Source organism: Macrotis lagotis, chromosome 8 (genome assembly GCF_037893015.1).
Source record: "Macrotis lagotis isolate mMagLag1 chromosome 8, bilby.v1.9.chrom.fasta, whole genome shotgun sequence".
Classification (NCBI taxonomy): Eukaryota; Metazoa; Chordata; class Mammalia; order Peramelemorphia; family Peramelidae; genus Macrotis; species Macrotis lagotis.
Genome location: NC_133665.1, coordinates 103,959,453 through 103,984,285, shown reverse-complemented (window position 1 = coordinate 103,984,285; position 24,833 = coordinate 103,959,453). Strand labels below are relative to the sequence as shown.

Below are 24,833 nucleotides of genomic sequence, written 5' to 3'. Positions count from 1 at the left end.
TCCTGCTCTCCCAAGGGACCCCCACTTCCAGGCCTCCTGCTCTGTTCCTAGTCCCTGAGAACCTCTTTGATTTGTCTCCTCCTCCTATGTTCCCACCCTCCTTCTTGGGGTTGTCCTTTCATTCCAAGGTCCTTTTGGTTTTGTAAACCAGGATACCTCAGTTTCTCCATCTATTTAGTTCAGGCAGAACTGTTGGATGGAGGTACTGGCACTAGGCCTTTTTCATCAGAATATTTTCTTCCACCTAGGGCAACCACGGGGATCCAGGACCACATGGTGCTCCGGTGAGTGAGGGGGTATAATGTCCCTGGGGCAATGCCATGGGGTTCAGGTTCCCCCCCCTCCTTATAAGAAATGGAAGAGGAGAAGAATAGGAGGTAAATAGGGGCTTCCCAGAAACCAGCAGAACTCTGATCAAGGTTGCAAGAGCAGGTGGCACAAATAAGTATCACTCCCTGGTGGCCCCATTGAGTGAAAGGGGCTCCAGTCCATGACCACAACTCTCAACTACCAAATAGGTATCCCCCACCTAGACCATCCTGCCTATCTCTCCTTGTCCTCTCGGAGGGCACCAGAGTCAATGAAAACAGTTGCTCTGGGTCAGAGAGGCTGACCCTGGGAGGGAGGGAAGGCTGTCTCTAGATAATTTCATCACCATGATGTCATGGTTATAGTTGCACTACAAGCCCACCTTGCCCCAGTAGCCATAGGGAGGTCACCTGGGGTGGGGGGACTGTCTGACCAAAGCTTGTAGAGGGGCTGGAGGCCCTGAGATGATAGGGGGGAAACCTGAGATTGTTATGGAGGAATGAGGCCCAAGCAACTTTATGGGAGAGGGTGAAGAGAGTTACATTTGGAGTCGGGCCTGGCTTCAAACCTGCCCCTACCTCTTATTCTGAGGTTGTGTTGAAAGGAAGACCCAAGGTTTATTTAATCTTATACTTCTCCTCTACTTGTCTTCTGACCCTTTACTTTGACCTTTTTCCTTAGGGACTTGCTGGCCCCCCAGGACCCCAGGGTCCATCTGGTCTAAAGGTCAGTGACAGGTGTTTTTGTGTTATTTACCCTAAAGAGAAGGGCATGGTCTTACTCCAGGAAAGAGTACTCCAGAGGAGATGGAAAGAAATTGGGTGGGGGAATGGTGAATATTCTTCCTAGGGGGGCTGGGGGTGCATCTAGGGGTGCTAATTTATACAAAGAAAACATTAGATAGATGGCAACTGGGGGAAGGTAGAGATTGAATTCCACAGGTTAAAGGGAAAGATGAAAAAGAAGGGTTGGTCTGTGGGAGCCCCATATTGGGTTTACAGTTTCATGGGATTACTTGGATTGTTTGCAGGGGGAACCTGGTGAGCCTGGACCACCTGGGCGGGTAAGTGACTTCTATCTTTATGGAGTCAGAGGGGTTAGTCAACTAGGGGTCAGTGCAGGGGAATCATGGATAGGGTATTACTGTTTCTCTTGATCTGTTATCTACTGCTGAGGTCTCAAGGTGAGATACCTCATTAGATACTCAGTTCTGCTTGAGGGTAGTGGGGGTGTCTGGAGGTCATTCCCTCTGAGAAACTCTGACCTTAGTTTGTCTGTTTATTCACATAGGGTCTGCCTGGACCCCCGGGAGCTGTAGGTCTGCCTGGCCCCATGGGTTCCTCTGGCCTTGTGGTGAGTGAGTGACTATGTCTGCTTTGGGTTGGGGGGACCCCCTTGGTTTCTGTACCAGCTTCCCAGGCTCTGTCTAACCCTCAGCCCTGTCCCTGGGACTATTTCTCTTTTTCAATCCCTTCGTTTCTCTCAGCCTTCATTCCTTTCCTCCCTCTCATCATGTTTGATATGTACTTCCCTCCATCCCCTAGGGCCCACAGGGAGCACCGGGTTTACCAGGCCAAGTGGTGAGTCTTTGGGCAGAGAATGGGATGTTAGTTGGAATGGGAGGGATTGGGAAAGATGGTGACAGATGATAGTAACTTGTGACATTTTTCTCTTAGGGGGAGACAGGGAAGCCTGGGGTGACAGGCCGGGATGGCAAAGATGGAGAAAGGGGAGCTCCTGGTATCCCTGTAAGTATGCAGACTCAGAAAGCGGCATAATGGAGAGAAGGAAAGGGGTGCAGGGAGTGGACTGAGTCAGGGGCAAGGAAGGGAGGAGGGGAAAGGGATGGAGTCAGAGAGTCAATAAGGGTGGGGGCAAGGAAGGGATGAGAGGGAGCCAGAGGTACAGGTAAGCAAGTGGAATAGAGGTCAGTCTCACTTATGTTCTTCTGGGGCAGGGCCCATCTGGTCTGCCTGGCCCTGTTGGACCCAAGGGGGAGCCTGGAGCTGCAGGACTCCCAGGACAGGTAACTGGACTGTGTGAACCCATCCCCTTGTCTCTCAACTCTCCCCCTGCACTCCCTCCACCCCAGGCATGACTCTTAGCTCAAATCATCCCACTGCCCCATGTCCCTGAGGTTTGGGGGACCAGAAGACTGGACTTCAAGATCCAACTTGGTCAGTAACTAACCTTGTAACCATGGGCAAGTCAGTTACTTCTGGCCTCAATGTCTTCCTTTGTCAAAAGAGTCTTAGCAAAAATCTCACGAGCTGTTGGGAGGATCAAATGAGAAAAGTAAGGCTGAGAAGCATGCTCTAGAGAGACTCAGATTTGGAGTTGGGGCAGGTGGGTCCAAATTTGCTGGACATCTGACCTTGTCACCCCCTTTCAGCCTCAGTTTCTCCATCTGTATAAGGTGGGGGGGATTGGACGATGTTCCCAATGCTCACCACCACCACCACCACCACCACCACCACCACCACCACCACCACCACCACCACCACCACCACCATCACCACCACCACCACCACCACCACCACCACCAACACCACCACCACCACCACCACCACCATCATTATACAAGCCATGTGACATTAAGGCTATGCCTGTAGCTTCAGTTCTTATGTAGAGCAGAGTTATCCTCCCATTTTTCAGGAAACTTTTGAGAAGTAAAAATCAGTCCTCTCCCTATCTTCCCCCATCCCATGCAAATATATCTTTGATGAGGGGATGGTGATGAAGATGAGGAGGTGACAGCTCCTCCCAGGTTTAGTCATTGTCTGTCTCCTTTTGCAGTCTGTGATCGGGCCACCTGGTATGAAGGGTGAGAAGGTGAGTAAGTTGGAATCAAGTTTCAAGGGAGGGGAATGGGACAAAGACTTCAGTCAAGTGGAAAGTCTGGGTAGGGAACTGAATCTGGGTTCTGGAGATGAAGATCCCTTTCTCCAGGACCCCCTTCCCCATTCCTGATTCCATACTCTTCTTTCTCAGGGAGCCCCTGGAGGCCTTGCTGGGGACCTTGTAGGAGAACCTGTGAGTGTGCCTCTTTAATACTTGGTATTTCCACCAGTGACCTCTGTAACCCACTAGGATAATCATTATAACCCTTGTGATAATCCCTAGAATGAACCCATGGCCCCCAGTCAGTGACTATCTCAGAATATTTGTACTGACCCCTGTGATCCCCCAAGGATGGGGATCTGTAACCTCACATGCTTACTCCAGAGTAGCTACTGGGACCCTCCTCACCTTCCATGACTCCACCCCCAATCAATGACTTCCCCCTGATCCCATTGACCTATGTTCCCTGACCCTATTTCTACAGGGATCCAAAGGGGACAGAGGACTTCCTGGGCCTCGAGGAGAGAAGGTGAGGACTGAACTCCAAGTTCACTAACCCAAGGTGGAAGGGAGAAGGAGGGCAGGCTACCTGGCTCTGAAGAAGGAGCTTGATCTGGGGGTTCCCATTTCCTCACCTCCCTCTTTTCAGGGTGAAGTTGGACAACCTGGGGAACCTGGAGACCCTGGAGAAGATGTAAGTTGGGATGGGGCCAATGAGGGGAGAGCAATCTAAGAACCTGAATGACTGCACACATCTGTATTGACTCAGGTGTATGAAAAGACATGCATACTGGGACACATGCATTTGTATAATATATTCATATACATGATAATATATTGTATGTATATTTGTGTGTGAGCACCTCTGGGACTCTACTCACATGTCAAGCACATACATGTGTCCTGTGTTCCCATGTCTGAGCATACATGTTCAAGTTCACATTCCTGAACTCTCCAGTTTTTGTGCTTCTCTTTCTCAGGGCCGAAAAGGGGCCCCAGGACTCAGAGGTGAAAAGGTGAGAGTACCTGCCCTGTACCTCCAGCCCCCATGTCCATTTCCCTCTCATTTCCATCTTTCTAGTTGGGTTTCCCTCCCTTTTCTTCCCTTTCCACTTGTGACTCTCCCAATCCCCTGGGACTCTAGCTTTGTGATCTTCGCTGGGGAATGTGTGTGTGGGGGGGGGGTAGAAATGGGGCTGTCATGAAGGTTTCTTAGATTTCCCCAAGGCCCCAGACTTAACCTCCCTTTCTGTCTTCAGGGCTCCATGGGGACTGGGATCCAGGGCCCCCCTGGATCTGATGGACTCCCAGGCCTGAAGGTGAGAGTGCTCTCCTCCCCAGCTCCTGCTGGCAGTTTTGGGTTGGAGAAGAAGACACCCTTGAGGGGTTGATGGCAAGAGAAATTGGGTATAAGAGTCTTGGAATCCTGAGAGTTTGAAAATTAGTATGGTGGGGGTGATGGCAGAGGGTGGAGAGGAAGCAACAAATTTTAAATTCTGGGATTTGAGCAAGTCCCATCTCCTATTTAGGATTTAGTTTCCTCCGTAATAGAAAGAATGGGTTGACCTGGTATCTCTTGGGTTCTTTCTAGTCCCTAAACTCTATGACCTATGACTTGTGGGTGAGGAGGGGGACCAAAGGGAAGAAGGATGGGTAAAGGGTACTATCTTGATTTATGATCTATCTCTATTTTAGGGAGACTCAGGCCCTCCAGGCCCTCCTGGACCTCCAGGGACACCAGGTGTTGTGGGATTCCCTGGCCACGCAGGCCCCAGAGGAGAGCCTGGGCAGCCAGGCCTTACTGGAGAGAGGGTAAGGGGGACTGTGAGGTGGTTGGAACAAGAGAGACTGCCCAGGTGAAGTGATGGCTCATAGACAGTCACACATCAGCACTTCTGGACTGAGCCTCTCCTTTGTGGAGAGACTGAAGAGAAGCAGAGACAAGCACCCCTTTAGAGAGTTTACAGACCAAGGGGGACTACTGAAAGAAGAGATGGGCCCCCTCATGGAGCATCCTGACTGGAGGACAGGGAAGGGAAGAATGTGAATGCTCAGCCCTAAGAGAGAGGGGTGGCTTCTCCAGGTAGCATTAGTGACCTCAGGGACCTCAAACAGCTATTTGTCTGACTGGGACATATTCTTTTAGGCTGGATGGTCAGCTAAGTATGATGGTCTTAAGGAGGGTAGGCTGGAGTGTGAAGGATAGTATCAGAGATCCCCTTAGAGCAGCCTTTTCAACTTGTGATCCTCAAACTTTTAAATAATTTTGTGAGCTCTGTATTTCAATGAAATAGTAATCATAAAGAAATGTAAGAGAAGGGAGAGACTTAATTAGACATGCATGTGTGTCTGTGTCACATGTGTGTGTATTTGTATTTGTGTGTGAGAGATTTTTTCCAATTATATGTAAAAATAGTTTTCAACCTTCATTTTCTTTTTTTAATTTAAAAAATTTTTTTATTTAAGGCAGTGGGGTTAAGTGACTTGCTTAAGGTCACACAACTAGGTAATTAGTAGATATCTGAGGCAAATTTGAACTCAGGTCCTCCTGACTCCAGGGCTGGTACTCTATCCACTGCGCCACCTAGCTGCCCCTCAACCTCCATTTTCATAAAATTTTGTTTTTCAAATTTTCTCCTTTCCTCCCTTCCCTCCCCCCTCCCCAAGACAGCAAATAATCTGATATAGGTTATAGATGCACAATCGTTTTACACATATTTCCATATTAGTCATGGCATGAAAGACTCAGAGTAGAACCATGAGAAAGAAAAAAAACATAAAACCAATTTTAAAAATTGAACATAGTAAGCTTTGGTCTGCATTCAGACTCCACAGTTCTTTCTCTGGATATGGGTGGTATTTTCCAGATATGGGTGGTATTTTCCATAAGAAGTCCTTTAGGGGCAGCTAGGTGGCTCAGTGGATAAAGCACTGGCCCTGGAGTCAGGAGTACCTGGGTTCAAATCCGGTCTCAGACACTTAATAATTACCTAGCTGTGTGGCCTTGGGCAAGCCACTTAACTCCGTTTGCCTTGCAAAAACCTAAAAAAAAAAGAGAGAGAGAAGTCCTTTAGAATTGTCTTTGATCACTATATGACTGAGAAGAACAAGTCCATCATAGCTGATCATCAGTGTTAATGTGTATGAATGTTCTCCTGGTTCTGCTTGTATGTGTGGATATGTATGAGAGTATATATATGTGTGTGTCTGTGTGTGAGTTGGTGTATGTGAGTGTATAAGTGTGTATGTGTGTGTGTGTGTGTGTGTATGTGTGTGTGTCTGTGAATCTATCTCTGCAGGTGAGTGTATGTCTTGTGTAAGTGTTTATGTGTAAGTGGATATGCTGGCTAACATAGGATTTTAAGTATGTCAGTGTGAGTATGTGTATATGAGTGTAAGTGTGTGTGTGTGTGTGTGTGTGTGTGTGTGTGTGTGTGTGTGTGTGTGTGTGTGTGTGTGTGTGTGTAATGGGGGGGCAATGCCTGATAGCACACAGTCCAGCTTGGCTGACTCTCAGTTCAGGCGCTGGGGAGCAAGGGGCACTGGGGCAGCAGGAGGGTTGGGTGCCAGATTGTGGATAACTTTTCTCTAAGCCAAGGTATTTGGGCCTTGTCCTGTAGTCAGTGGGTAGGGAGCCCTTACTCTTCTTAGCGCAGGAGGGGCAGAGCCAGAGTTATGCATTGGGAGATACAGGGAGAGCAGATGAGGAGGGCAGTGGGGCCAGCTCAACTCCTCCTTGATTCTTCATAACTTTGGACCAGTCCCTGACCTTTTCTGGGCCTCAGTTTCCTCATCTGTAAAATGAGGGCTTGGACTAGATGCCTCCAAGATCTTTCTGGCTCCAGCTTCATCATTTAACAAGCATTGGAAAACTCCTGTTAGTGAATGCAGCAAGGATGTGAGGGCTACAAAAAAACCACGGAAGTCATCCCTGCCCTCTAGGAGCTTAGATTCTATCAGGACTGACCACGTGTACCTATAGAATAATAATAATAATAATAAATGATAAGCATTTACATAGTGCTTACTTGTTCACACTTTGCCATTATTATTTCATGAGAAATGAACCACATCCCTGGGAAGTGGGTCTTATTACTACATGCTCACTTTATAGAGAACAGGTTAAATGACTTGCCCAGAGGTGCACAACTAGTTAAGTGTCTGAGGCCAGATGTAATTCAGGTCTTCCTGACTCCAAGCCCAGACCTCTATCCACTGCACCCAAAGACAAAATGAACCTAAAGTGTAGTTAGGAAGGGAGGCTTTGTATAGAAAATAATCCTTGCCCTGAATCTTGGAGAAAATGAGTGATTCCTGGAGGGGGGACAAGTGTTGAGTGTGAAGAGCAGAGGGAGGGCCAGTTTAAACTGGCCTTGTATGGAGGGCAGGAGGGGGAGGAATGTGTAATGAGCTGGGGGGGGGGGCACGGCTTTTAAAACCCAACAGAAGAGGTGACATTTGATCCCAGCAGTAATAGGGAATCATTGCATTTTATTAAGTTATGGCACCACAATGGAAAGAGCATTGGTTATGGGTATCAGAAGATCCTACCTTTTAATAGTTTTATAGCTGAAAGGCAACTTTGGTTGGAGTATGTCTAGGCCAACTTTTATCATTTTGCAGATGGAAAAAACTGAAGTACAGAGAGAGAGGTTAAGTGAACCTTCAATCACACTGATAATCCCTGTCAGAGGCAAAATTTGAACCCAGGTCATTGGACTTTAAAGCCAGCACCTTTCCTGTATTCCACTGTGTCTCTGCTATTTACTACTTCCATGGCCTTGGTCAAGTCTTTTTTTCTATCCTTGGACCTCATATCTTTTTCATCTGTAAAATAAAGTTCCCTTTCTTGGAGACCAAAGTCTGAATTTAAATTTGAATCCACTGTAATAATTCAGATGAAAAGTGAGTTCCCTGAGTTCAGGCTGTAGTAGGGGATGCAATGGATAATGCAGGCAGGGTGGACAGGACTCCATCCCTGCTGCCTTACTCCTTCTCTTCCTCCTCTCTCTCTCTAAAAATAATGCTGAGGTTCGAATCCCGAATGATTAGAAAGATGGTGACAACAGGAGGGGGAAGAGCCAGTTTAGGGAGGATGTCAGAGCTCTCTGTAAGTTCTCTAAATTTTTGATTGAGTCTCACTGTCGACCCCTCTCCCCCCACCTTATTTTATTCTATGTGGGGACCTAGCTCCTTCATCCTCTCCTTTCTCCTATAGGGTTTGATGGGTTCCCCTGGGAAAGAAGGGGTCCCAGGGCCTCCTGGACTCCCAGGACCGACTGGGGCAGCGGTGAGTTCTAGCTTTGCTATATCTTAATGTCTATGTGTCTGAAAGTTCCCACATCTGAATATCTGAACTGAGAACACAGGAATATTCCTGTGTTCATTCCTAAGAATATCATCTCCCAGAGTCCTCCTGACCTTGCCCAGCAGAGGAACATTACCCTTCCCCAGAGGGCATGAGAGCTAGCCCCCATCACTACAACCCCCTGCATCCCTTCCTGTTCTCCTCATCTTCTTCTTTCTTTGTTCACAGGGACCACCTGGAACCTCTGGACCCAAAGGAGATAAGGTAGGAGGACAGGGATGAGGAAGACACTTGGAGAAAGAGACGAGAGGTAGAGGCCCTGGTCCCTCCCTCACAACCCCAGCTAAAGCTAACAAGTTCATCTGCCTCTTTATCAGGGAGATACTGGAGTGGGACAGCCAGGAGCCCGAGGAGAGAGGGGGGAACCAGGCATCCGGGTGAGTATCCTTTGAGTATGGGAGTCTCCACATAGTGATGATGCAGCCACTACCATGCCTAGCCTGGGAGGTGGACCCTTATCCTCACCCCAATTCCTTATTCCCTCAAACTCTTGTGGCCCTTTCTCTGAGCCCCCACATTCATGTGAGACCTGACTTCTCCTCCAGGGTGAAAATGGCCGTCCTGGTCTGGAGGGAGACCGAGGCCCTGCGGTAAGTGTTGGGACATTCTGCTGTGGAATCACTCCTAATGTATATTTCATTCATTCAAAATTTATTAGGCTCCTATTGTGTGCAGAGGAGAGTTATTAGGGACAAACACAATCAGAGAAGGGATTTCTCATTATTGTCCAAGAGATTTGCCCAAGTCTCCAAGACAGCCCAGGCTGGGTATCTCCACTATTAATGCCTTCCTTGATTTGCTGCTTCTGCCTCAGGAGTTATTCCTAGTTTCTTCCCCAGGTGGCTTTATTCATTCTGCTTCCCCTTTCCTCTCCCATAGGGTGCTCCAGGGAATCGGGGAGAGCGAGGGGACAAGGTGAGTGTGTATGGATAGGATGGGACCAGGCTTCAAGGTGTGTAGGAACATGACCATGTATTCACACATGTACATGTGTGTGTGTGTGTGTGTGTGTATAAGCACCTGTGTGCCTTCTATAGACCAGGAAGCAGGGAGGTGTTTGAGAGTGGGGTTGCTGAAGGAGGGAGAGCTCCACTATATCCTCCCCTCCTAGAATTGTGTGATCTTGGGGAGATTTCTTGCCCCCCCTCTGGGTCTGTTTCCTCATCTGAAAAATGAAGGGGTAAGATTAGGTGATCTCTAAGCTTTTGTCTAGCTTCAACTGCTATGGTGTTAGGAAATTCAAAGGTCCTGAATTGAATGATCATCTTTCCCTCCCCCTCTCCTATTATCCCTCTTTACTTCCCTTTCTCTGGCAGGGTGACGCAGGATCCCCTGGACTTAAGGGTGACAAGGTAAGATGGGGAAGGAAGGATGAGAGTATGAAAGGGGAAGGGGAGGGAAGGAGAGAACTGATGAGGAGGGATATTCATGGCTTAACTCTTTCCTTTAGGGTGATACAGCTGTGATTGAGGGGCCTCCTGGACCTCGAGGCCCTAAGGGAGAGACAGTGAGTGGAGAAAGGGAGAAATGGGGTATGGGGGAAGCTTTCTTCAGTGGCATGCTTCTTGGAAGGAACATCCCTCCCCTCCCTCCAATATCACAATTCCCAGTTACCTAAGTAGGAATTAGATTCATGAGACATAGGGTCTGACCAGTGATTGATGGAGAATCTAAGGAATGAAGAAGCAAAATGTTCCAAACTGGTCAAGAAGGAAGGACTTAGTAATGGCCCTTTATTGAGAATGAGCCTGGAGAGTTAAGGAAAATGATGTGTCTCAAATGGAAAAATACATTTTTTTCTACTGCTGTCCCCTCCCTTTTACAATTCAGGGTGATCGAGGTCTGAGAGGCTTAGATGGTGACAAAGGAGCCAGAGGGGACATCGGCCTTCCTGGGGAAAAGGTGAAGTTGATGGTTGGACCAGAAAGTTGGGCAGTGAGAGGTTGGGGGGTAGAATGGTGCTATTGTCCAGAAGCCTCTTGGTGGAATGGATAGGGTGTGCAAGACCGGACTCAGGAAGACCCAAGTTCAAATTCTAGCTCCAATATTTCCTAGTTCAGTGATGGTGGGCAAGTCACTCTTGTTGTCTCAGGTTCCTCATCTGTAAGATGAGGAGAGGGTTGCATTGGAGGACTTTAGGTTCTTTTCCAACTCTGAATCTACAGTGGACAGTATTCTCCTGACACTCTCTCCACCCCAATCTCTGCAGGGTGTGAAGGGAGAACTGGGAGACCGAGGCTCTCCTGGCTCCCAGGGTGTTCGAGGTCCTGCGGGCCAGAAGGTAAGTACACAACCCAACAGCACATGTTGACCACGTGTATATGAACCACCGACTTTATGTGTTGGTTTGTGTCTTCCCAGGAGCCACCTTTATAGTTAGCTGCATATACCATGTGTGTCCTACACATATCTCTGTGTGGATCACGTGAATGTCCTCTCTAGGCTAGTCCTAGCAGATGATAGGAGTGGGTGGCACTGATCAGGTCTTCCCTTGATTCCATGTCCCAGGTGTGGGTGATACCATGACTTCCTGTGTACTGAATTTTGATTACCAGAAGCTTCTTGGAATTTACCCCACCCCCCTTCCCCCCACCCTCCATTCTGACTGTCTTTTTCCCACAGGGCGAGACTGGTGACCCAGGGATCCCCGGGGCGCCGGTGAGACAGCCTTCCCTTTGAGCCTCCAACTATGATTTCCCCATCCATAGCCCACACTGCCTATGACCCTTCCCTGTTATTAACCTTACCACCTTCCATTTGATTGCCTGCCCCTCTTCCTACTCCATTGCCCTCTTTGAGATCCTTACTCAATTCCCTTCAGGGCTTCTCTGGGAAAGATGGTGCTCCTGGTGCTCATGGAGGAAAGGGAGAGCAAGGTTTCATGGGCCTCCGGGGTCCCAAGGTAGGTGCGGTGGTGGGAATTGTATCTAGGAAGATTGGGGACTTGAGGTTGAGGTTAGGGTTGGGGGTCAAGGGAGGGAGTTGGTGTGGTACAGTGGGAGAGTCCTGACTCCAGAATTAGGAGACTTGCCCATTAGTTGCCTTTGTCAATAACTTCTTTCTTGACCTCAGTTTCTTGTCCTGATAAATAAAAGGGTTAAACTAGATGGGTCTCTAGAGCTCAAAAAGGATATGATTTAGTAGGTCAGGATTGAGGGGTGGGAGATGGTACTGGTAATGAAAGGGATCAGGATTGGGGTCTCAACAGCATCTGTCCTGCAGGGAGATCGGGGCCTGAAAGGGGCCTGTGGTCAAGACGGGGAGAAAGGGGACAAGGTAAGGCACATCCTGGGGAAGGGTCTGGGTGATATTAGGAAGATGGTCTGTCATTCACTGGGTGATGGAGTCAGACTGGGGCACTTCTTCATCAGATAACTAAAATACTCTCTTCTCCTTCACAGTTGTTTTTTTGTTTTTGTTCTTGGTTTTTTTGTTGTTGTTGTTGTTGTTTTTGTCTTCTTCCACCCTTAGGGGGAAGCAGGTCTCCATGGACGGCCTGGACTCCTTGGACGGAAAGGAGAGATGGTGAGGGATATGGGGGTTAGGCAGGGGCAGACACAGCTGGAGACCTTCCATGAGTTCTTACAGACATTTAAAGGGAGAAGAAAGCATCAATACACCTAGGGGACTTTGCTGTCATCTGGGGAAGGGTCTTGCTCTAATCTGGGGTGCTCACATCTGGATCACTGGTACAAATGGGGCTAGACTCATATCTTATTCTTTCTCAGGGGGAGATGGGGCTGCCAGGCCTGCCGGGCCACCCAGGAAAGGAGGGCTTGATTGGTCCTAAGGTATGAAGTTGGAGGGGGTCACTCTGCCTTCTTTGGTGCTAGAATCTGAGTATAAACCCAACCAGGCTGCTGAGTGGGTGTGTGAGTGTAGACATACCCCTTGGTGGGGAAACAGAGTGGAATTAGAGGACTGGAGGGAATGGGAGTCTGATGGGACACAGGAGATGTGGGTAGAGCTGGAGGAGACTGGGGGGAGAGGATAGGGACCTCCTGAGACTTACTATTCTCTTCCCTAGGGTGACCGGGGCTTTGATGGTCAGCAAGGACACAAGGGTGACCAGGGTGAGAAAGGGGAGCGGGTAAGTAAAAAAAGAAGTCATGGTTCCTTATGAGAGCATGCATGGTTCCATATACCTTTTGACTGAAACTGGTAAAAGGAATTCTATTTTAAAAAATATTTTATTTTTTTCCCCAATTACTGGTGCAAGGGGTTCTAGCTGACCTTGACCTTGAACTTTTTGAGTCTAATTACTCATTTCTCAATTGGGGATAATAATAGTACCTCCTTCATAGGGTAGGGGCGAGAGTCATATGATATGATGTCTGGAAAAAATAACACTCTGTCAACTTTCAAGGGTGATAGAAATATTCCCCCCTCCACCTCTTATTGCTTCAATTGTTAGCATGGCCTAGTGTGCTGAACTTGGGAGAGAATCCCATCCCTTTACTAGTTGTGGGGATTCAGGCCTCAATTGGAGCCAGTTTCCTCATCTGTAAAATGGGGACAAAGTTCTTGTGAATCTGAGAGATAATTTATGTTGGACTTTGCAAACTTTTCCTTGGTATATGAATATCAGTCTTTGTTTTTATCTGGACTTCAATCCATTTGTAAATACTTTTCCAGCATCAACTATGTACCAATCGTTGTGGTAGGCACTGAGGATATAAAAGGAGGCAAAAGACATCCCTGCCCTTGGAAAGCTTACACTCTAATGGGGGTTTGTAACTTCATTGGTGCAGATATAGTTTAAAGAGGTGCTTGGTTTGCCAAATCAGTATATATCCGAGGCTAGACTGGAATCTTGGACTAGGTTCAATTCTCCACCTACCACCACTGACTGTCTTTCAAGGATTGTTGATGGCTGCTGTTGTCTTTCTTCATCTTCATAGTCTTCATTATCAATACCCTTTCTCCTCCAGGGGGCTCCTGGTGTTGCAGGGATCCAAGGTCCCAGGGGCAGTGATGGAACTTCTGGACCCCCTGGGCCTCCTGGCAGCATCGGCCCTAAAGGTCCTGAAGGAATTCAGGGGCAGAAAGTGAGTAACTCTCCAATCCATCCTGCCACCCTTTCTGTGACCTTTGGCCACATCCCTAGTCCTCACTAGTTATCTGCCATCTGGGAGCTCTTGACTATGGGCACACCAGCCATGTCCTTGGCAGAGTCTCCTCTTTCAGTAAAAGAAAAGGGATTTTTTTTTGAAAGGGAGGAAGAGGGTGTTGGAGCCTCTGACTCATCATTTCCCCCCCATTGTCTCCTGCAGGGAGAGAGGGGGCCCCCTGGGGAAAGCGTGGTTGGTGCCCGGGGGCTCCCTGGAATCCCAGGAGAACGAGGGGAACAGGTGAGTCTGGGCTTGGAGGGAAGTTTCAGGGGTGGTTCCCTGATCTGTGTATCCTTGGGAGCAGAGGGGGATAGTCAACGTATTATTCATAACATATCTAGGGGGCTTTGCTCCCATTTGGGGAGGAGCCTTAAAGATGCTTATGGGGCTGAGTGAGGCTAGACTCTTATCTCATTCTTTTTCAGCAGAGGGGGCTGCTAGGCCTGTTGGGGTCCTCAGGGAAGGAAGATATATATTATATCCTTATTTCCAAACCTACTTCTCCCTGCATCGGACTCCTTCCTTCATGCTTCTTCTCATGTCTGTAACTCTGGGGTCCCCTTGACCCTTCCCTCTCCCTTCTAAATCCTATGGTTTCTGCTTCCTAAGATATCTCACTTGGGTCCCCTTCTCTCTATTCTTCAGTAGTGTCACTTTTACATGACCTGTGCCTTCCTCCTGTACAACCACTGAATTCCTGGCCATTTTAAAAGACTCACCTACTCCAAGAAGCCTATCCTGATTTCTCCTCCCCACTCAGTCCTCACAGAACACTTTGTTTTCTAACTGATTATGTTGTATTGATTATGACAGGTATGTGTTGGTATCATCCCATTATAAGGCTAAACTCCATGAGTGCAGGGACCTTGCTAAAGTTGCTACCTCTCCCAGCTCATCTCAGGACTCTGTATACAGTAGGCGCTCAAGTTCTTGGTAACCTGAACTGAATTCCTATCTCTCACAGGGAAACACAGGTCCTTTGGGCCCCCGAGGAGAGAAAGGGGAACCATCGATGACAGTGAGTGGCACTACCCCACTTTCAGAAGCTTGGGAGGAGAGGAATGAGGGAAGAGGGCAAGAGAATGAGGCAAGGGGGAAGGGCAGGACCTCTCCCACCTGACAGTGGGGTCAGTGTCACCTCTGGGTCTCTCCAGGAATCTGAGATCCGGAGCTTCATTCGCCAAGAGATGAGCCAACATTGCGGTGAGGAGGAACGAGGGAAGGGAAGGATGGAAGGGGGACCCCCAGGGTTGTGTGACCAGGGGCCTTTCTTCTCCCCTCCCATCAAATATCGGGGGCTCAGGGTTTCCTGTGTATAATTTGGGGGTTGGGGGAAAGGTGACAACAGTCTGGGGCAGGGGAAAAAACCTGACTGAGGGTGTCCTTCTTTTTCTCTCTTTTCCAGCCTGTGGGGGTCAGTTTATCTCATCAGGATCAAGTAAGCCTCATATCTGGGATCTTGCCTTTTCCCTCACTTCTAATTTCTCTCCATTCCTTTGGACTTTTCATCCTTTTTCCTTACTCACCTCTCATCTCCTCATTCTTTACTTTCTTACTTCTAGCTAGCCCCTCACCTTTGATCAGCATCTGTACCCCTCTAATCTCAGCCTTCCCTCTGAACTTGACTTTCCTTTCTAACCTTTTTCTGATTCATGACCCCAACCCCACAAATACTGTGGACCCATCTTTGGGCTCCTGGCCCCACCCTCTGTCCAAGGTAGAAGAATGGATGGATGGTCCCCGTGTCCATGATGCTTGGGGGTCTTTCCTCTTAGGACCTCTTCCCAGTTACTCTGCTGACACCCCAGGTCCTGGCCCCTGGCCCCGTCCCGTACCTGTGTTGAGGCTCACCCATGCTGAAGAGGAAGGTGAGTCTTCAGGAAGCAACCTGAGAATCACAACTGGCCTGGATCCAAGGTCAATGAGACTTCCTGGAGGTAGGGAGTGCAGAGGCCATCTCTAGAATGTGGGTTCTAGGGCTGTGCTCTCTATGGAGCAGGGTAAGCACAGCACCTACAGTTTGGGTTCTGGTCCTTCTTTTCCCAGGGCCAGGCCCTCCAGAAGATGATGAGTACTCCATAGAGGATTATGAAGACATGGAGGATGATGCTACTGAAGAGCCTTGGACTGGTGGCAATGGTGAGACCACCCAGCCCCCAAATCTATATAGCCCTTGACTCAGAGATGCCCCCATATAACCCCCCTCCCCCAAATGATTCCTCCTCTCTGGTCTTCATTTCAGGTTTATGCTATCTGCCAATGGATGAAGGCTCGTGCTCTAGTTATACCTTGCGATGGTATCACCGACCTGGCAGGGGCTGTCATCCTTTTGTATTTGGTGGTTGTGAGGGCAATGCCAACCGCTTCAGTTCCCGTGAGGACTGTGAACAGCAGTGCCTACCCCATAGAGGTCCAGGTATGTCAGTATGATTTGCTCCAAAGCCTCCTGATCTTGGGGAACCCCCTGGCCTGAGAGGGTGGTTTGGCCCTTACCCTTGGGGAGCCGTAGTTTAGATGGGGGCGACAGCTTCTGTCTTTGGGGAGTCCCTGATCTGAGGGAAGAGGTTTCGTGGCTTCAAGGGAGTCTCCAGTCTGAACTCTGGAAGAGGAGGGGGTGTTCAGAAATAGTAGTTACACAACAGAGGGTGACAGAGGGTCCAGAGAGGACAGCTCAGTCATCTTCTTCCTCATCTTCCCTAGGTGCTTCCTCTGCCTCCCAGAGTTGAGGTGTCAGAATGGACAGAGTGCCTGGGTCAGGCACTGGTCCCTGCCCCCCGCTGAGGGGGAGTGAGTACTGACCCCTGGAGGGGTCGTTGGGGGTTGCAGAAGGGCCTGGTATCCTCCTCTCCCCGCTTCCCCCACCCTTTGTCTCCCTCAGGGCCAGATGGGAACTTGGTGCTACGTGGTGTGTGCGTGTGTGTTTGTCAATTTCCGTGAAACTGTACCCCGTGAAAGGGCTGAGGGGTCTGCCTGGTCCCCCTCCTTCTGCCCCCATTCCTGCCCCTGTCCTCCAGGCCCGAATGATTCAGGGGGACGAGGGCAGGTGGTGCTAACAGAGCTGACCTCCAATGGACTGCGTCTGTCTGTCTGTCTGGCTCCTGCTCCGCTGCTGGCTCTGATGGTGCTGACCCAGGTCAAGGACAAGGGGACGTGGGGAAGGAGTCGCAGTGTCTTGTTGGCTCCATTCCACCTCTTTGGTCCAGATTGGGCTATGTTTTCATTAAAGCTGCTGTTTCCAAGGGTGTCTTGCTTTGTATCTGTGAAGGAGATGGGGATGGGGAATATCTTGGGGCTAGGAGAAAATTTGTATGTGTCTGGTATTAAGGATTTATTTGGACAAGAATGAAGTGAGTGAGGGGATGAGGGGCTTGTGGAGTCCAGGGTGTGGGATGTAAGATGTCTGAATGGGACTAGATTCTGTGGGGGGTGTTTATGGGGGATGTAGAGGGTCTGGGATGTGGGGGTTATATGAGGGCCACAGAAGCTGAGCTGGAAGCTCCCTTTCTAGATGGAATTCCCATGGCCTTGCTTGACTATTTCTATCTTTTCTTCTTTTAAAATATTTTGCAAATCAATCTCTTATTTTTTTCTCACTTTCATTTTCAAGTATATCCCTTCCTCTGTCTTACACAGTCATCCCTTGTCATCAAGAATAATAAAATAAAAAGTTCAGTACAGCATGTCATTTAAATCTGATAGTACATTTAGTATTCTGAATCCATAGTTTTCCACTTTTGCAAGGAAGAAAGAGAAATTAATTACCTTTTCTCTTCTTTGGGGATAAACTTGGTCATTATAATTTTAGTCTGTCTCCAAGTACCAAATATCTTCCCTAGGGCAGGAACAATTTTGTTGTCTCATCTTGGTTTACTTTAAAAGACATTTTATTGATGTTTTTTGTTTATTACATCAGTTACTTCCTCCAAAACCCCATTATCCTGAATATTCCTTTATAATAAAAACAGTTAAACCTAACTTGCCAACAGATTGGCACTGTCGGACAGTACGTCTAACATTGCATACCCTAACATTGCATCTCCCACCTCTCCAGAGACATGCTAAAGCCAGCTTGTCCTGGTGCTGGAGAGCCAATTGTTAAATTTTAGTTTACAGAACTTTGGAAATCAATGAAGGCTACAAATCAGAGCTTGATTTAGTGTTTTGCTGATTGTCTAGAGTTGAAAGAAAATGGAGAAAATGTTAGTAATGCAGACTAAACTTAAAAGGGGATGATGTAGGTGGGGGCAGCTAGGTAGTAAAGTGGATAAAAACCCTGCCCTTAGACTCTTATCAGATCTGTGATCCTGGGCAAGTCATCTAACCCCAATTGCTACAAAAAAAGCCCCATCCCCAGAGCCAGTTATTAGTTACCATCTGTTGGTTTTATCATTATTCTTAAGGGATTTTCTTTCCTGGCCTTCTCTTTGACATTTAATCCAAGTTCCCAAATAGCTTTTCTTGTGTTACTTTTGCCTGACCTACTGAATTGCTTTTGGTAGTAAAATATTTTTATTGATTGACCTAGAGGGCACCTCTAGAAGCTTGAAAAGATTGGGGAAAGGTAACTGAAGACAACCTTAATTTTATGGAGCCCCCAACCTTTAGAACATGAAATCTAGAGTCTAAACTGTAACATTCTAAGAAGCAGGCAGTTCTGGGAATTCTGTAGGAGATGCTGATTTGTTGCCACCAGGTTGGATTTTAATATTTTATTTAAAAATTTCCTATCTGGTGACTATATGGACATAGGTTTTTAAAAAAATTATGTATTTTTCAAAATTTGAATTCCATTTTTTTTCCTTCCTTTCTCTTCTCCCCTTCCCCCTTTGAGAAGGCAAGAAATTTGATATAGGTTATGTATGTGCAATCATGCAAAACATTTTCTTATTAGTCATGTTGTCAAAGAAAATACAAACCAAAAAACAAAAAACGCCAACAAGAATAAAGTTATAAATGGTATGCTTTGATCTACTTTCAGACTCCATTAGTTCATTCTCTAAAAATGGATAACACCTTTCATCATAACTAAATCCTGTAGGATTCTTAGATTATTGAGAATAAGTCATTAACATTTGATCATCATGAAATATTGCCATTAAACCATGTAAAAATGTTCTTTTGGTTTTATTCTCCTCATTCTGCATCAATTCATGTAAGTTTTTCTAGTTTTTTTTTCTGAGAGCATCCTGCTTGTCATTTCTTATATTGTATTCCATCATAATCATATTCTATAAATTGTTTAATGATGGGTAGTCCATTAATTTCCAATTCTTTTTGTGCACATGGTTTCCTCACAAAATCTCAGAGTAGGGTTTCTAATCTAATCCTTAGTTGATCAGGAATCCCCTCTTAAAATACCCCACCCCTTAGCTGAGCAATAATCCCTTGTAAAGTACTCTAGAAAAATGGCTATTTCTGTATAACATGAAAATGTAAAGACTAACAGAATGTTTTCTGTGGGGGGTGGGGTGGGGGGAGGGAAGCAAGAATGGGGGAAAAATTGTAAAATTCAAAATAAAAAAATCTTTCTAAAGAAAAGCGGCTATTTTCAGTTTCCACTTGGAAGTCTCCAGTGATAGGAAACTCACCACTTCTCAAGGTAGTTTATTCCACTTTGGGTCAGTGCTCATATCAGGAATTATATAATATTATATATATATATATATATATATATATATATATATATATATATATAAAATATTATATATGTTGAAACTTTCTCCCCTGTATCATCTGCCCATGTCCTTGTTCTACTCTCTGCCACAGAGACACGAGAGTAGTTCCACAATTTAATGCATAGAGTGAATTTCTTTTTTTCTTTTTTAAAATTAATTAATTAATTAATTTTTAAATTTATTTTTTATTCTCATTTTGTACAAATGTTTTTCTTTACATTAATAAAATATACTTGTTTACAAGTAAACAAAGTACCCCTCCCCCCATGAATATAGATAAGACTTGCTTGGGCTTGGGCAAAAAAGTAAAGGGGGGAGAAAAAAATTAAAATTAAAAAAAATAATAGTAATAATTGTAGCTATGGCCAGGTGGCACAATGGACGAAGCACCAGCCCTGGAGCCACGAGCACCCGAGTCCATATCCAGCCTCGTAAACCCAATAATCACCCAGCCATGTGACATGCAAGCCACCTGATCCCCACTGCCCTGCAAAAACCAAAAAGAAGAAAAAAAAAAGACCCAAAATAAAATAAAATAGTAATAATAGTAGGGGTGGCTGGGTGGCAGACAGAGCATTGGCCCTTGAGCCAGGAGCACCTGGGTCCGAATCCGGCCCCAGACACCCAATGATCACCCTGCTATGTGGCCCCAGGCAGGCCACCCAGCCCCACTTGCCCTGTACCCTCCCCCAAATAATAATAACAAAAAATGTGTTTCAGTCTTTGTTCCAACACCAACAACTCTGTCATGGGTGGATCACATTCTTTATGATAAGTCCATCACAAAAGTTACTTCCATATTTTTCCAACATTGCCATTGCTGATCGCAACTCCCTCCTTTCTTATTTCTCCACTACCATGTACTATATTTTCTCTCTCCTTTCACTCTGACTCTGCTGTAGGGTCGCTGAGTGGCGCAGCAGACAGATCCCTGGTCCTGGGGCCAAGAAGCCCCGAGCCCCCATACCACCCCTTAGGCCCAGAATCCACCTGGCCCTATGGCCCTGGGCAGGCCATCCAATCCCAGCCCCTTGCAAGAAGTAAAAAAAGAAAATGTGTTATATTTGAACACTGTCCCCCTATGGTCCATCCTCTCCTCTTTTATTCACATCCCCACCCCTTCCCCCTGCTCCCCACTCCTTCTTACTCCAGTTGTCTATACCCCATTGAGTATATTTGCTGTTTCCTCTCCTAGCCATCTCTGATGAGAACAAAGGTTCCCTCATTCCCCCTTGCCTCCCCCCTTCCATATCATTGCAATAGCTCATTGTAATAAAAAAAAAATCTTATTATGTAAAATATCTTGGACTATTCCCCCTCTCCTTTTTCTTTCTCCCATTCCATTTCCCTTTTTTTCTTATTGACTCCATTTTTACACCATATTTTACCTTCGAATTCAGCTTTCTCCTGTGCTTCAACTATAAAAGCTCCCCTCTACCTGCTCTATTAACTGAGATGGTTCATATGAATATTATCAGTATCATTTTTCTATACATGCAGTTCATCCTCATTAAGTCCCTCATATTTCCCCCCTCTCCTCCAATCTCCATGCTTCACCTGAGTCCTGTATCTGAAGATCAAACCTTCTGTTCAGCTCTGGCCATTCCAAAAGGAACCTTTGAAATTCCCCTGGTTCATTGAAAGTCCATCTTTTTCCCTGGAAGAGGACATTCAGCCTTGCTGGGTAGTTCATTCTTGGCTGCATTCTAAGCTCTTTTGCCTTCCGGTATATTGTATTCCAAGCCCTACGAGCTTCCAATGTAGCTGCTGCTAAGTCCTGTGTGATCCTGACTGCAGCTCCACGATATTTGAACTGTGTCCTGGCTGCTTGTAATATTTTCTCTTTGACTTAGGAGTTCTGGAACTTGGCTATAATATTCCTAGGGGTTGGTTTTTTGGGATCTCTTTCTCTGGGGGATCGGTGGATTCTCTCCATTTCTATTTTGCCCTCTGCTTCTAGAATATCAGGGCAATTTTCCTGTAGTAATTCTTTGAAAATGATGTCAAGGCTCTTTTCCTGATCATGACTTTCAGGTATTCCAATAATTTTCAAATTATCTTTCCTAAGTCTGTTTTCCATATCAGTTGTTTTTTCAATGAGATATTTCACATTTTCTTCTAATTTTTCATTTTTTTGGTTTTGAAGTATTGATTCCTGATTTCTGGTAAATTCATCAATCTCCTTGAATTCTATTCTTTGTCTGAAGAATTTATTCTCCTCAGAGATTTTTCTTATCTCTTTTTCTATCTGGCCAATTTTGCTTTTTAAAGCATTCTTCTCCTCAATAACTTTTTGAACTGTTTTATCCATTTGACCTAAGCTGGTTTTTTAGCATGCTATTTTCTTCAGCATTTTTTTGGATTTCCTTGACTAAGCTGCTGACTTCATTTTCATGTTTTTCCTGCATCTCTCTCCTTTCTTTTCCCAGTTTTACTTCTAACTCCCTCATTTGATTTTCAAAGTCTTTTTTGAGCTCTATCATAGCCTGAGCCCAATTTCTGTTTTTTCTTGGAGTCTTTAGATGCAGGAGCTTGTGCTTCCTCATCTTCAGATTGAGTATTTTGATCCTTCTTGGGCTCATTTGCAAAATATTTCTCAATGGTCTTCCTCTTGTTTCTTTGTTCATTTTCCCAGCCTAAGCCTGTTTTTTTGGGGGTGCTTCCTGAGCTTTTGGGACACTCCCACAAGGGTCTCAGTCGTGTGAGGTTCTGTCCTCCCTCCTGGTCTACGTGAATGACCATATGCGCCCCCCTCTGTCACGGGGCCGAGGTGGGGGGGGGCCCTGTTGTTCTATGGGGGGGCCTAGACTGCAATCAGGTTCTGAATGTGGTCAGAGCCCCAGAGTCCTGTTCCAAGGGGCAGAGGACAGAGCTCTGCAGTCTCTCTCTTCACTCCCCTCCCTCAGCTCAATGGGCTCATGCCCTGGGGGCTCTTGCTTACCCGGCTCCGCCTGCTTCTGTTTCCAGTCTAGGCTGTGGAAAGACCATGCTGCTGTCTGTGTGCCCTGAGGGCTGGGCTCCACGTGCTTGCTCTGGCAGAGGTCTCCTGCTGCTCCCCCACTCTGTGCTGGTGCTCCCCGGGGTGCAGCTCAGGAGACTCCCCTGCTGCTGCGAGCTGCGGCCCCCAGTGCCCTGGGGCTGCCTCCAGGAGGCTGAAGTTCCTTTGTGGGTTCTGTCTCTCAAAAGTTTAGTTAGAGTCCTTACTTTATGAGTTTTTATCAGAGAGCTCCTAAGACTCGATCCCTTCATGTCACCATCTTGGCTCTGCCCCCCCATAGAGTGAATTTCAAGACATGGTTTTGATCCCTCAAAGCATGGCACTCAATTCTGGCATAAAATTTTTGCACATAAAAAGTGCAAAAATCCTTACTGCTTCCAAATGCTAAGGGCTTTGGTTTGGTATTGATGAGTTTCCTTAATACAATATGAAATTTCCTTGACAAGGTGTGACTTTCTTGCCTTATTCTTGGGTTGCCCCATTGAAGAAGGCTGATTCTCTACAAATTTATACACTTGTGTTGCTCCATTGGATTTGATCTTTAGAAGTGAAAACTAGAGAGTTAGACAGAAGTCATTTGGATACATAGACTTGGTTTCCTTGGGGAGAGGTGGGCAGGAAGTCTGCATAGCCACCTTAATCTTTCAGGGAGCCAGAAAACCATGGTTTTCTGGATGGTTGACATGAGCCAGCAGTGATGGGGAAGGAGGGAGCTCCTCCAAATAGAGTATCTGAGGCTGCCTTTGAACTCAGGTCTTCAATACTCTATCCATCATACCATCTAGTTTGCTCAATAGAGCTTTGATCCTTTGGGTTCTTAACAGACTGAGCTCCACACAAGACTAGAGACTCCTCTGTCTCCCCCCCTCCCCACCTACTTCCACCATATTGCATTCTGCAATTAAATTGAATCACTTTTCCAGACTCCTCTTTTAGATAGGCCATCTCTTCTCCTAGGACTGAATTCTTGGCTGACAAAACTGGTGAGCTCCTCCATGACTGTTCAGAGTGTGGGATTGGGTGTCCATGGACACCCAAACATGTTATGGAGCTCCCTTCTGGATAGACAATCATTGGCCAGTAGAGGGTAGCAGCTGCTTGGTAGAAGATATGTCAATGGCTCCTTCAGAGTGGACAGTTGTATTGAATGCCTCAACCCCTCATTAATGTGTCCCAGGCACTGCTGCTCCATTCCCTCCCTTCTCCCACTATGCCCCTCCTGGCTCCCCAGGGCCAAGATGAGTGTCTCATCCAACATGAGAAAGTGGACCCTCTGAGGACTTCCAAGGGCTATTCCCTTTCTTCCTGGGTCTCCTGAAAGCCCCCTGTGCCTTTCTCTTCCTTCCTCTGATGGCCTTGCGCTTGCCCTCTCTAAATCTCTTCATAGGGAAGAAGGGAAGGGAAGTCCACAGGATATGTTGGATCAGTGACCACAAGTATTGTTTGATATACTGACTTGTTTCTGGCTCACCACCTTAGATGCTTTTCTCCTTTCGATACTGATCTCATTCTGGACCTTTTAAGATTTTAGTCTGTATCTAGGTCAGGGTTTCTAAGTCTTTGACTTTGGGAGCTTCATCTGGGGTTCAGTCTGGGTCTGGTTAAGGGCTGGCCCTCTCATTTTTGATTGGGGGAGGATCAAGATTCTCTGTGTACAAAATAATTGAAATTATCAAGGGAGACACATTGTAGAGAGAAAAGAGAAGGCCAAGGATAGAACCTTAGAAGTTGCTCATACTTAGGATGGAAGGACATGGGATCTGAAGAGTAGTCAGATAGGATGGAATACAAAGCAGTGTCTTAGGAGAAAATGAAAAAGAGAATATTCAGAGAGGGGGAAGAGAGTCAATACAGTGTGCGGTGCTGCAAAGAAATCATGGAGGATGAGGGCAGAGATGAGATGATGGCTTTGGGGGTTATGAAGTCATGGTGAATTTAGAACAGTGTTAGGTAATTGGGGAAAAATATTTAACAATTTCAAAAATTTTAAAAAAAGAGCAGTGTTGTAGAGTAGGATAAAAAAATGAGTGATGAATAGGTAGTGAGGAAAAGTCAGGGAGTGTTGATGACTATTCCTAGGAGTTTGGCAATAAAGGGGAAATGGAGAAAAATTAGTGACCAAATCTGAAAACCATAGTATGGGGTATTTGTAGTAGAAAACATGGCCTTACCAGCCTGCCCCGCCCAGGTCCTTGGCTCTGATGTTAGGGTCTAAGGATGGTGCTTCCACTATCCTTAGTGGGGAAAATGTTATACCATAATGTTTTATCCCGAAGCTTTTCTCTTTTTATTCTTTTTTTTTAAACATCTTTCAATTTGCATCCCTTTGCTTTCCTGTATATCTTACCGAGCTTTCTTTAAATTGTTTTTTTTTTTACTTTCCATTGCTTCCCTCTGATTCATGGAATAAAACTACTTATAATCAAATATATCCTTTGTAATATTTTACATGTGTTAATAATCTTTTTTTTCTGTATTTTTGTAAGGAATGGGATTAAGAGACTTGCCCAAGGTCCCATGGGTTAGTATCA

General features: G+C 46.4%; 1 protein-coding gene across 1 annotated transcript in view; it reads left to right on the top strand.

Moving 5' to 3' along the window:
• The window catches only part of COL7A1 (collagen type VII alpha 1 chain), a 56,180-nt gene extending 39,191 nt beyond the window's left edge, over positions 1–16,989 (top strand). The window contains exons 82-119 of the mRNA XM_074197865.1: positions 249–284; positions 991–1,035; positions 1,340–1,372; positions 1,600–1,662; positions 1,854–1,889; positions 1,986–2,057; positions 2,267–2,335; positions 3,106–3,141; positions 3,301–3,342; positions 3,635–3,679; positions 3,800–3,844; positions 4,131–4,166; positions 4,410–4,469; positions 4,846–4,962; positions 8,369–8,440; positions 8,687–8,722; positions 8,836–8,895; positions 9,064–9,108; positions 9,398–9,433; positions 9,835–9,870; positions 9,969–10,025; positions 10,349–10,420; positions 10,728–10,799; positions 11,141–11,176; positions 11,340–11,420; positions 11,741–11,794; positions 11,990–12,043; positions 12,247–12,309; positions 12,546–12,608; positions 13,450–13,566; positions 13,792–13,869; positions 14,594–14,647; positions 14,784–14,832; positions 15,035–15,067; positions 15,405–15,497; positions 15,676–15,768; positions 15,872–16,045; positions 16,330–16,989. Coding sequence (XP_074053966.1) covers positions 249–284; positions 991–1,035; positions 1,340–1,372; positions 1,600–1,662; positions 1,854–1,889; positions 1,986–2,057; positions 2,267–2,335; positions 3,106–3,141; positions 3,301–3,342; positions 3,635–3,679; positions 3,800–3,844; positions 4,131–4,166; positions 4,410–4,469; positions 4,846–4,962; positions 8,369–8,440; positions 8,687–8,722; positions 8,836–8,895; positions 9,064–9,108; positions 9,398–9,433; positions 9,835–9,870; positions 9,969–10,025; positions 10,349–10,420; positions 10,728–10,799; positions 11,141–11,176; positions 11,340–11,420; positions 11,741–11,794; positions 11,990–12,043; positions 12,247–12,309; positions 12,546–12,608; positions 13,450–13,566; positions 13,792–13,869; positions 14,594–14,647; positions 14,784–14,832; positions 15,035–15,067; positions 15,405–15,497; positions 15,676–15,768; positions 15,872–16,045; positions 16,330–16,355 — 2,289 coding nt within the window. The 3' untranslated portion in view covers positions 16,356–16,989. The remainder of the gene's footprint in view (positions 1–248; positions 285–990; positions 1,036–1,339; positions 1,373–1,599; positions 1,663–1,853; positions 1,890–1,985; positions 2,058–2,266; positions 2,336–3,105; positions 3,142–3,300; positions 3,343–3,634; positions 3,680–3,799; positions 3,845–4,130; positions 4,167–4,409; positions 4,470–4,845; positions 4,963–8,368; positions 8,441–8,686; positions 8,723–8,835; positions 8,896–9,063; positions 9,109–9,397; positions 9,434–9,834; positions 9,871–9,968; positions 10,026–10,348; positions 10,421–10,727; positions 10,800–11,140; positions 11,177–11,339; positions 11,421–11,740; positions 11,795–11,989; positions 12,044–12,246; positions 12,310–12,545; positions 12,609–13,449; positions 13,567–13,791; positions 13,870–14,593; positions 14,648–14,783; positions 14,833–15,034; positions 15,068–15,404; positions 15,498–15,675; positions 15,769–15,871; positions 16,046–16,329) is intronic.
• Positions 16,990–24,833: the final 7,844 nt, after the last annotated feature.